This window comes from Phaenicophaeus curvirostris, chromosome 3 (genome assembly GCF_032191515.1).
Source record: "Phaenicophaeus curvirostris isolate KB17595 chromosome 3, BPBGC_Pcur_1.0, whole genome shotgun sequence".
Taxonomy (NCBI): Eukaryota; Metazoa; Chordata; class Aves; order Cuculiformes; family Cuculidae; genus Phaenicophaeus; species Phaenicophaeus curvirostris.
This window is the reverse complement of record NC_091394.1, coordinates 18,699,763-18,712,266: the sequence shown is the minus strand read 5'-3', so window position 1 is coordinate 18,712,266 and position 12,504 is coordinate 18,699,763. Positions and strand designations below refer to the sequence as shown.

Below are 12,504 nucleotides of genomic sequence, written 5' to 3'. Positions count from 1 at the left end.
AGCTCCTTCAAAATCATTTCAACTTTAGATGACTTTATATTGGAATTATTTTATTCCAGAATGTTTTCTTTCTCTGTCAGTAATACATAGTTCTGAATAAATATTATGTGAATATGTATAAAAACTAGAATATCTGACAGTCACTCTAATTCTATGAATCCATTTCATTAATTATTCAATTTAATTTATATATCAGTGTTTCTTTTCAAGTTTTATACTTTAATTATATAATCCAAGGAAATACTGTTTGTAATTATTGTATTTTAATATTTATAGACCTACTTTCCACTTACATAGCATTTCGTGTCTTCACAACACCCAGGTTAGCTGAAACAAAAAGTATAACTGAAGGCATTTGGCTTATCTAAGGCCACAAAGAAAGAATGATTTCTGAGTCTTTGGACTTTCTAATTCTCAATATTTTTTTCAGACAGATCAACTATTGTGAAAATTGGTGTTAAGCATTTTCTGCCTGTATTTCACTTATGTGGCAAGGTTTTGGTGGTAGGAGGGGTTGCTGAGGTAGGTTCTGTGAGAAGATAGTAGAAGCTTTCCCCATGCCCTTCAGCCTGTGTAAAACCTTCATTGATTCACTTGATGTCTGTGCCTCTTTGGAGGGGGCAGGATGTTAGTATTCTTTTAACGAAATGCATAGTATTGAACTGCATGAAATAATAAAACAAAATCTGTGGCACTCCAAATAAAACTTAGTTTCATGCTCTGTGCTTTTCACACTTCTGGTAATCTACAGTCTCCAATGTTTATTTCTTTAGGTCTGGATTGCAATCAGATTTTGGCACAGAGCCACTCTTGTAACAAATATTGCTGCTATTCTCCTGTTTGCATCCAAATTAAGTTTCAAACCAGCAGTTAGCAAAGATTTTACTCTGCTAGGATTGGTGTATGACCCACCATTCTTGTCCTAAATAAGACTTTGGGTGAGGGTGTTGCTTTTTGCTGTCTTGCAGCACTTTGACATTTATGACATCTTTTTAAAATTTCATGAGATTAAATGAGAAAAAGAATATTTTTTTCCCACCAGATAGATAGTACAGAATTAGGAATTTTATCACAACATCTAGGAGTAGATGAAGAATCAAAGTATACTCTTGTCTGACAGCTGAGATGTCAGCACTTAAGAACAGAGTATCCGAAAGCAACTTTCTTAGCTCTGAAGTCATGATCATAAGCCCTCTCCTGGTGTTGGATGCATAAACTGACTCTTACAGAATATAGTCAGAAGTAACAGTGTCTAGGTTTTGTTAAATTATTCGGGCAGAGTGCAAGTGGGTTCAGGTGCGTTTTTTACCTAATTAGCTTGAAGATTTTTCTTTCACTTCTGAACATCAGATTCCTGAAGTAGCTTATTTTTTGCATCTTGCTGAAGCTGCTACTTTACTTCGTTTTGAAATAATTAATCATTGGTCCAATGTATGGGAGTGACCCTGTTGCACAGTAATTGAAATATTCATCTGGGACAGAGATTTTTGCTGACTAATCCCAAAACTACTGAATATTTAAACACTTCATATTGAGTAGTGGACAGGGCAGAAACTATTATATATCCGTCTGTTCCTCCTAGTGAGTGCTCTCATAACTTGTCATTAATTCATGCTCATTCTTCTGACTCTTTTTGGCCAGTGAGTCTTTAGTTGCTCTGTAATGCAAGATCAAACCCAACCAGTGTTCAAAGTGGCTTCATTAGCCAATATGCTTCTGTTGAAAGGAGTTACTCTTATGTCTCCTTTAGCCACATTTTATTTTGAGCCTGTTTGCTTAGGCATTTTCTGATTATGGATGTCAGAACAGTATGGAGTGGAACATTTTGGGGAGGGCTACTGTTTTGATTTGCTGATCTAAGGAAACTTACTGATGGCCTCTAAACTGCAGGATTCAGAGGCACTTCCCCTCTCCCAGGTTTAGATTTGGTCCACACACCATCCCTCTATTGCTCCTTAATTTCATGGGAAGAAAATACATGAATAAGAGTCAGGTGGTGGAGCTTTTGGAACAGAAGGATCTCATGAGAATGGGAAACCATTAATTTTGGCAGATACCTTCACGATTTGTGGCTAGATAGCAAGGAAACATAAAGAAGTCATAACTGACTTCCACCTGACCAGAACTTAGATACTGTGAAACGTTCTTTTCATTATCTACATGTTAAACTGTAACATTTTGCTGGTTTTTATAGAAAGATTAATATTGGTGTAGCATGCTTGGCATAACTCCTTACTAAAAATATGTTCTGCAAAGACCAGTTCTCTGTTCTTTGCAGAAGACAGACATTTGTTAGAAATTTTCTCATTGACTAACAACGAAACATAGACAATCCTTCTAATTTCAGTCAAACCGTCTGAAAGAGTCATTTATTTGCTTTTTTCCTTTTTAATATTTTTGGGGGGAGGCTAAAAGGAGGGAGAAGTAAGAATAAAATCTGAAGGAAAATCACAAATTCCTTAAAGGAGAAAGAGGCACCTGGAAACTTGAACTTAGATTCCCAGTTGTCACTGCTTTTTCTATGCCAAGCTTAAAATAATAGTTGTTTTTGAAGGCAGGATGTAATTTTATCTGAAATGCTGGTTTAGTGGACATGATCTCTTCTGAGGATACTGATTAAGTTACCCACAGGAAATCTACAGTGCATTCAGAATTTAGTACAGACTAAAACAGGTACCGATTATCAATAATGTCCTATAGTCAGGAGGAGTACATGTTGAGATGTTATCTTTTGTACTGTCTTATTGAAGCTAGAAGGTGGTATTCTGAGATAAGAACAAAATGAATTGTGGGCGTTCGAACTGAATTTGATGACAAATTGAAGTTTGATTGACAACCAACAACCCTTCAGTAGATATTTGGGATTAAATATTTAAACACAGAAAAGCTATATACAAGAAATAAAGTTCTAGTGGTAACATAAAATCCTCCATCTGCATAGTGTTTGTTTTATATTAATATGTTATCTTTGCATTGCATTCATGTTTGACATTGCATTTTACCCTTTAAATTTTGCTAAGTTTTGAAGATTCATAAGGTTTTTACAAGCTACCTAGGCCTGAATATATGTAATTTTTGTGCTCCAGTGGTACTGTCAAATACTCATAAAATATCTTCAGAAAGGGACAATACTGAAACAATCTTTAATTATCCTTGTTACCTGCTGCACTTTAAACAATGTTTCGTGCTGTCATTTAGAAATTAATTAGGATACTTGAGTTCTAGATTCAGATCATCTTTTCCCAAAGTCATGAACTTAGGATGCATGGATAATTGAATTTTCTTTGCTGGATTTGGACAGGAGCACATAAGGCATAAATCAGTCAAGTGATACAGTTTGTAAGTGTCACTGCTACTTCTCTTTTATTTAAAGCTACAGGCTAGAATAGAGAATTATTATAAATATATGTCCTTTATTAGAGCCTCACTTTTTGGGAAAATTAATTGAGTTCAACAGGGAATGTTGCAGTCTTAGGAAGAATCAGAACAACCGAAGTCTCATTACAGGCTTTTGCAAAGGCAGGTTTTTTCCTCTTGTGCTGGTCAGGACAGGTGACTTTCATGTTAATGTCTCTCCAAATAGGACTAATTTCTGATGGACTTATAAGACTACTCCAATTAAACTAAAAAGTTTTTAAAACTTACTTATGAATTATCAAATAATTTTGGTTTAGATCAGAATTATGTAATTTAATTAGACTCTTCTTCTGTTATGCATGCTTGCTAAGTATAGTGGAATAAGTAAGTCAGCAGCAAAACATTGCTGGTTTCTCTGTACTTTTTCCTATGTTGAATAAAGCATAAGCACTTAAAATGTGAGAACAGCTTTTTTTTTAGATGTCAACTCATATATTCTGAATTCCCTGGTCTTAGAAGCTGATGGTAATTTTGTCCAGGAAATCCCTGTTGCTTTTACTGATTTTTTTGCAGTACTTGTTGCTACTTGTGGAAATTTTTACTTTAGTTTTTTTTTGCATAGCTGCCCTTTTACAATTTTACTGGGATTAAGTAGTTAAATTCCCTTTTGTAGAATCAGCATGCAACAGTTTATTAATTGAGCATGGCTTCTAAAGAACTGAAAATAAGCCTGTTTATGAAGTGCAGGCTGAATTCTTGAAGTCTAATCATTCACAGGTCTGTAAGTGAATCGTAGGCTTTCTGAGAGTGATTCCATTTAAAGTATTTGAATGATGAACCTATCGTAAATGCCTGATCTGAATTTGATTCACAGCTGTTCTGTCTTGGGAAAACTATTTAGTTCATTGATGATGCTATGACTGATCATTCTTTCTGCAGATTTCACAACTATTTCTCGAGGTAAATTTTAAATAAGGAGAGATAAGGTGTTGTTTTAGAAACTAGACTTTCGTTTTTACCAAGCCAAGGGCACTGACCCTTGCATCCTTTTTTACCCAGATATTTTCATCTTGGGGGCAATAAACTGAGAAATACAGATGACTTAATGTCATTTTCTTTAGGGTAGCACTATCTGGTTTCTGTTCTTTGAGGTGGATGTGGAACAATTAGAAAATGACCCAAATTGCAAACAGAGGTGGCAAGGAATTTGATGTAAGCTTTGATACAGGTAGGGCTCAGTTCTATATAGCCACTTACTTTCTGAAGAAGTTTTGCTGAGGAAATTCATAGTGTAATCCTTTGGTTAGTATTGCATTCCTCCCCTTGACCCCTATGTCTGCCACCACCTCAATTAATAAACAGGACATCTTAGCTGAAGGACTTAATGATCTTATTCTCCATTAATTTTCCATAGCTTAATGAGTTATTACACATCTATTGGCCAAAGGCAGGAAGGGATGGTTGAACTTTCCATTTATAACAAACTCTTTGCATGGACAGTTACAAGAGCTCTGCAGACATGTAATAATTAGACTGTGAGTCTTCTTTTTATATGTAAATTTATATATGTGTGTGTATAAATATATACGTATATGTATATGTATGTATTTGTGTGCTTGTATGTATACATGCCCATGATTTATTGGATTCTTCTCATGCTGGTATTATTCACCTTAAAGATTCATCTATATTGGCTTTTCAAAACATCACGTGAAAGTATCAATTTTCTAATACTAGAAAAATTTTGAAGCGTGACGCCTTTATTAAATATTAGGTATCTAGGGTATTGAACAACTTCTTTTTAAAAGAGACTGCATGAACTGAGTTGTAACATAGTGAAAATGCCTCAGAAGCACAAGGTCCTGAAACTGAAGGGGACTGTTACAGAATGTTAACAGGCTGCCCAGGGAGGTGGTTGAGTCACCTTCCCTGGAGGTGTTTAAGGCACGAGTGGACAAGGTGCTGAGGGTCATGGTTTAGTGTTTGATAGGAATGGTTGGACTCGATGATCTGGTGGGTCTCTTCCAACCTGGTGATTCTATGATTCTATGATTCTGTCTCATTACTTTAATTTTCAACTATGTCTTCTTTTCTCTCAGATGTCTTCACTAATGTCTTTTTCATATTGTATCTGCTGCTATGTTTATACCCAGTAATTTTGTTTGAGTCACACTTCTTTTGCATTGTCCACGAAGGAGGTATTTACAATTTTAGTAGAAATGCAGAGGCTGCATTGGTGAGATGCAGTTTTCTGAGATGAGAGTGAGTTTTCTGTCACTGTCAAAGGTGCTCTTTAAAATTTTGTGTTAAAAGGGGCAGCCATTTTGTGCCTTGCCATCTTCTGAAAGAAATATTATTTCTTTTTCTTTTCCTTAATGTGTCTGAAAGAGAGAACTACCTGCTTAGTTTCTCTTCTCACATCTTCAGAGGCCTAAACTCTCGCAATACTCAAGAAAGGTCTTTAGAATAATCTATAAAACAGATTTATAATCCATCTGTTCATGGTGTTCTCCTCTTACAAGAAGTTACAAGTAAATTCTGAATACAATCAGCTAAGAAGATTTTAGGTATGGGAAGTATTAATATGCGAGAATAATACGTAAATAGTTACATCTTAAATAATCAGTAAAATCTCCTCCTTATTAGAGGAAATTTATCATGTTTCGTTTTCATAAGAGTCCAGATAAAAGTAACACAGGGGTCAATAGTAAACTATTTCTAATATATTTTTTTCTATTGTACCTAAATATCACTGAATGATTTAAGTTGGAACGGACCTCTTGAGGTCATCTTGTGCAATTCCTCTGTTGTATTAGTGTCACCTGGTACTGGTTGCCCAGGACCTTAAAAAGTCAGATTTTGAATACCTACACAACCTCTGAGGGCAATCCGTTCTGGTATTTGACCACAGTCACAGTAAAACCATGTCTTTATGTGGTCAGATGGAATTTTGTGTGCTTTAATTTCTGCTCATCACCCCTTGTCCTGTTGTTGGGTACTACTGAGAAAAGCCTGGATCCCTCTTCTTTATTCCCTTCCATCAGGTATTTATACAGATTGATAAGATCCCCCTGAGCCTTCTCTTCTCCAGGATGGACAGTCCCATCTCTCTAAGCCTCTTCTCATATGAAAGATGCCCAGGCCCTTAATCATGCTTTGGCCCTGCCCTGGATTTTCTTCAGTAAGTTCATTGTTGGGAGACAGTGTCAAAACCCTTGCTAAAGTTGAGATAAATAACATCCACTGTTCTCCCCTCATCCATGAGCCAAGTCATCTCATTGTAGAAGGCTATAAGGTAACTCAAGAAACACACAGTACTGTATTTCCAGAATGTAAACTGATCTTCTTATTTTTAATGCCATTACTATCATAATGATATTTTTTTACTTGCTGTTTCTGTCTGAAGAGAAAGCTCTAAAAGGCCCTCTATGAACACCATTTGAATTACTGTAAAACTGTGAAAACATTGCTCCTCGTAATAAATTTTTTAATGCCTTGGAAAGAAGAAAACACAGGGGAACACTTGCTGCAGACTGAACTCCACACTGAAAGATTCTTAAGAATATTCTTCTGTTTCAAAGCTAAAGTATCTCAGAGCTTTCGCTTACAAGATTCCTTTCCCCACTCCTCAGTTTAAATTACAAGAAAACTAATATCATAATGGCAAATAAGGTCACACATTTTCTCTTAGGACTGGAAAAAATACACCTGTCCTGCAAAAATGTCTTCAGAACATCCTAGTATTTTTATGAAGTAATGCACATTGTAGACTTTTATGGAGAAAATTAGTGGTAATCTGGTCAAATTAACTTTTTCCATTGTTTACATTAATGTTAATTTAATAACTAAAAAAAACCTTAACTTGAAATTTTGGCATTAAAAAATACTATTATTTTGGTTTCACAACTCACTGTAGGCATAAGATGGGCATTTCCAGGACTGAAGTGATAGAAAATTTCAAAAGAAACTTTTACAGACCTAGAGTGGACTTGTATTTCTAATTCACATACTATTTCTCTATACTTGCTCTCTTTTTGGATTTGAATGTATGTCACGTTCATTGAAATACTGCTTTTAATATATGTGATAGAATCTAGCTCAGCAGGAAGGAAATAGTTACCCTCTGTAATCACTGAATGTTTTTACCCATTTTTAGTCATTTTCATATTGTTGTTCTGTTGGTTTTTTATTAATTTCATCAGTTTCTTATTTTTTCTCTTTTGCTGCATCGTCATTCCAAAATTGCCAGTTGTTATCGAGTGTTGAATAAAAATACACAAAATCTCATCTACTTTGGGAAGACTGTGAATGCACTTCTCAGGGCAAAATTTAAACAATAGTACCAACACCGTAAGCACAGTTACAGAGAGGTCATAATTGTTTCACTACTGGACACCATGAATAAGGGGTTCTTCCATTCCGGTTATCCAGAGTACTGTTTTCAGTATGTGGTTCAGTCCATCTTGTTTCTTTAGCTCCATTTGATACTCCCACAGTACCTGTGCTAGAGGGTAGTACATAAAGCAGTTTTTTAAGAATAAAAGTTTGTGCCACAGTTTAAGATGCAAATGACCCCCAGCATTTCTCCACTGTTGATGATACCATTCATCTGAGTTTATATTAGCAGTAGTGAAGCTCTAGCATAAACAGGCAGCCTCTGCTTTTTTAAAAGCCATTCATGGGATCTTCTCTCATCACAAATACTTATATAATGGCTTGTAATAAAAACAGCAGTTAGTGGTCTACTTATCATAGAGTTTCCAGTGACACTAGCACTGGGGAAGGTGGACTGCTTTGGCAATGGTAGGGATTCCTAGTAGTGTTGCTGGAGGTGCTTAATAGTGATGCTTAGAAGGAATGCTACAATTCAAGAATAAGTTGGGCTGAGTAGAGTTGAAGAAGCCTTTCTCCATGTAGGACCAAACCTGAACAAAGATATTCAGATTGGCTGCATATTATTGGAACTCCACTCAGAGCTACAGCCAGGCATATTGGTTCATATTGGTTCACAAGGTTCTGTGTGCTCCCCTCTTGCTGAGAAAGAGTAGACTTTAGTCTTCATTGCTGTTTAATCTGATGCCTTTCCTTGGTACTAAGCTTATATAGAAAAGATGTTTTCTATTTGCCAGGTAGCTGTTTTAACTAGGGAGTATTCTATCATGCATGTTTCCAAAAGGCTAATTTCCACAGCTTATATGTGATTTAGAACACTTCCACTCAGTGGAAAATAAACTGGTTTTTAAAGTGGCAAAACACTCCTTTTCACAAAAGGTCAGTTGCACTAGACTTTGTGGAATTATTACTGTAAGCTGTCTAAAGTCTGACCGTGATTAGGATAAGCACAGTGCACTGCTTTCTAGGACACCTCTGAGCCTCTGGGCACAGCAAACCCCAGTGGAGGCAGGCTGGGTGGACTGAGTGAGCAGAGCCCGGCAGTAGGACTAGAGGAGGTGACTTGATAAGTGATCACAGGCAGCTCAGTCCCGTCTTCTGTGCCACCTCTAAAACAGAAGCAATAATATGTCTGCAATGTATTTGGAGATTTTCTGATGACGATTCTTGTGCAAGAAAGGGAATTTTTGTCATCCTCAGGTTGAGGAAATTTACATTAGTTCAGTCAATACAGCTGTAATACTTCGACTAAAAAGCTGCGTCCAAGTCTTCACTGTAGTTCTGTGCAAGTGATTATGAAATTTCTGTTACAGAAGAATTTCTTGAGATGAAGCTAGGGTTTGGACTGTGGGCGAGAGGGCAAGGTCTTCCTGGTCATACTACTATAAGAAGCCTTGCAGTAAATTTGAAGAGGAAAAGGTTGTTTTGGTATGAGATACTATTTTAATTCAATATTGGCTTTTTTCAATCTTGATTTTATTAGGATTATCAGGAGATTTCTTGCGTTCTGGACGATATTCTGCTCATACCATCAATGGTGCCTGGTCACCCTGGTCTCCATGGTCTCAATGTAGTCGTGACTGCAGTAGAGGTATACGGAATCGTAAACGGGTTTGCAGCAATCCTGAGCCCAAGTACGGAGGACTTCCTTGCCTTGGCCCATCTCTAGAGTACCAGGAATGCAACATTTTGCCTTGTCCAGGTAAGAGTCAATCAAAATGAGAGAAGTACACAAAAATGAAATAACTCATCTTCAAGTGTAGATCTTGCAATAGTTGATTTGGGTTTTTTTGTTTGTTTGTTTGTGGTTTGTTTTGCTTTTTGAATAAACTACATCTCAAATTTACCTTTCATAGTGCAAGTGGATTTAGGTAAGATTCCCAAGTGATGTCAATCACTTTATCACCAACAGTATTAACAGCTATTTCTTTTTTTTCACTTGCTAGACTTCGATTGTAAAAACATAGTTTTAATAAGTAAACTTATAAGAGAAACACAACGTAAGAAATCTAGCAGATGTGAGAAATCTGGCCTAGTCTTTATTTAAACTCAAAATATCATTTTCATCACAGTGGTTGCTGGCATTAAACCTGTGCTAGCAATTCAGTGTAGAGCCTCCAGCAAATAAGGTTGAGGACTGATCAACAAACTAGATGGTATCTCTAGTAGGCCGTAAAGATTGTTCTTGGAATGCTGAGCTTCTCCTTCATTGAAAGTTGTTTTATGCCTCTATAAAGAGGGTTGCAAGTAGAATATATGTCTTCAAGAAACTACTTCGGGTTATAAATCATTGTACCTTAGACATTTGAGAAAAAAAATCTTGGTTTCAGACATCTCTCACCCTTCATAAAACAGACATCCAAATTCAGAAACTTTTGAGCTTTGCAGAAACTTTATGAAAAAGAAAATAGATGGATATAGGATAACACATGAAGAAAAGAAAGCACAGTTAGAATAGGAGGAAAGAATTAAAGGTATGAAACAACAGGACAGTAACTGAGAAACTACTCAGTTCTTTCTAGTATCAACAATTACATTTAGAGATAAGATTTGATACATCTTTGTATTAATTATGTATAACAGTGCTGCATATTTTATTATTGAAGACTTGGAGCTTTTGGAATTTATTCAATATACATATTACATATATATTATTACAGTGAAATGTGTGTGTGTTCATTTATCTATGTCTATATATATCTGTATAGTTACAAGTTAAAACTGTGTTCCCTAAGTAATGGGTATTTTTTTAACAGTAGTATTTCATGCAATCTTATCACTGCAGTACTTTTCCTAAGCTTTGTAAACCCTTTGACAGTCACTGTTCATTCTTTGCATCAAAATCTTAGTAGATCTGTGCAGAAGATAGGGCTTTCCTTTCAGAAGGACACAGTTTCTTGAAAAAATGTACTTCCACCCTGAACTGAACCTAACTGATATTTTTTGGCAAATGTCCCACAAACCCAGCAACATTGTGAGCGCTCTAGCTGCTCAGTAAAAGTGAATTTCTCTGCAGTTTTATGGCTAACGGGAACAGTAGGATTGCTTGGAAATTTGAATGCCTCACACAGACTTGAAGTCTCCAGCTCTCCTGCTGGTGAGCAGATCCAAAGGGAATTTCTCTTGACTGTCCCTGCCTCAGTCTAGGTGAACACCCATTGAGCCATCAAGGCTCTGAGAGAGGCACTTCAGCACAACAAGCCAGCACTTGCTGGTGAAACTTTCTTGGTGTGTCCAGGGAGGAGGAAAGTAGCTTTAAATACTCATTGAGTAGCTTCTATAACTGGCAGTATAAGTCTCTAAGGAGATCAATAGAAGAGACTACCTGCTCCTTTTAAGCTTAGATGCACAATCAGTAAAGGATGTCACCAAGCAGTGTGAGAGAGTTGTGAGAACCAACTGTTGACAGAGCATTATAAAACCGTGAACCTCTGTGCATTTGCACAGCGCCAGTACATGCTCGAGTTCATTAGTTCCTAAATCATAATGCCTTGCTTTTCTTGAATAGTAAAGTTATAAACAATTCTGTTTCATGTGGCTGTACTGATCATCAGTGAAAAATTTTGGAGGTTGACAGTAATGCATTAGGTCAAAAATTTAGAAGACCATTGTAGTAGCCCATGCAAGCATCCCCAGAGTTGCATGCAGTACGTGAAGCAAGCTAGAAGGTAGCACATACTCAACAGTTCTTTTTTCCCTTGCAAAGGGAATCCCTCTATGAAATGCTGCCTTCATCTTCCTTTTAAGCAGGGGAGTAGTGTCTTAATAACTAACAGCTCTGCTCACAAGCCTTAAGATATCTGAATGTATAATATTACCACGCTGTAATAACTGAAGTGTATTCATTAAACGGGCTCAGGTTATCTATAAAATGGGCCAGATTTGTTGTTTATTCATTGTTGTTGATTCTTAAATTAAATGCTGTCTTGAATTTTGTTGGATATTTTCAAAATTTAAATAAGTTAAAAGGTTTCAGAAGCAGTATTTTTAATTAGTTCTGTATCTAGTGCTCCATTATACTTTTTGAACGAAATATCTCCAACCAGTAAAACACATAGTTATGTGGGCATACGTTTGCAGTAGAGGTCTTTTAAGTTTATGAATTAGCCAATACTCAAAACTAAAATACAATAAGAAGTAAGGCAGAAGTTGAAATTGTGCTTTCAATAAAAATTACTCTGTCTTCTCCTGTCTCCAAATTTGAAAATATTTTTAATGATCAGTTGATACAAAGTGCAGTGGACCTTTCTGAAGCAAGAAGGGATGTCCTAATTCATCTAATAACTTTCTTCAGAGACAAGGTTAAGTTTTCTTTTTAGTGCAAAGTAAATTTTAATAAAGATGTAGAGCTTCAATGAAGTATTTAGATGTGTGATAGCCTGAGAGGAATCACAAAATTCCTCAGCTATAGAAACACTCTTTGCCAGCAATTAAGAAGAATTGTAAGGGGCTAAGTCAGATCTCGGATAAATCTGAAGGGAAAACATTGCAAGCGATAGATATAATTGATTTTTTTTTCTTTAAGACATAGGAGAGTAAAAAGTGATTGCAGAATAAGGCTTATCCATAAATTAGACCTGATTATAAATTTGTAGAAAGGGAATTTTTTTTTTAATTAGAGAAGCATGCTGATGAAAATTAATTGTCTCCATTTTTAATGAAATTCACAGAAAGTTAAATTGGTATGTAAACATGAACATCTATTAGGCTGACATTCATGAGACCTCATCAAGAAAGGGGAAACTTAAACAACAC

The 12,504-nt window shown here is 36.1% G+C and overlaps 1 protein-coding gene across 1 annotated transcript in view; it reads left to right on the top strand.

The window, feature by feature from the left end:
- Window positions 1-12,504, top strand: part of SEMA5A (semaphorin 5A) — a 232,028-nt gene that overhangs the window by 195,047 nt on the left and 24,477 nt on the right. Inside the window, exon 17 of the mRNA XM_069853480.1 lies at window positions 9,233-9,451. Coding sequence (XP_069709581.1) covers window positions 9,233-9,451 — 219 coding nt within the window. The remainder of the gene's footprint in view (window positions 1-9,232; window positions 9,452-12,504) is intronic.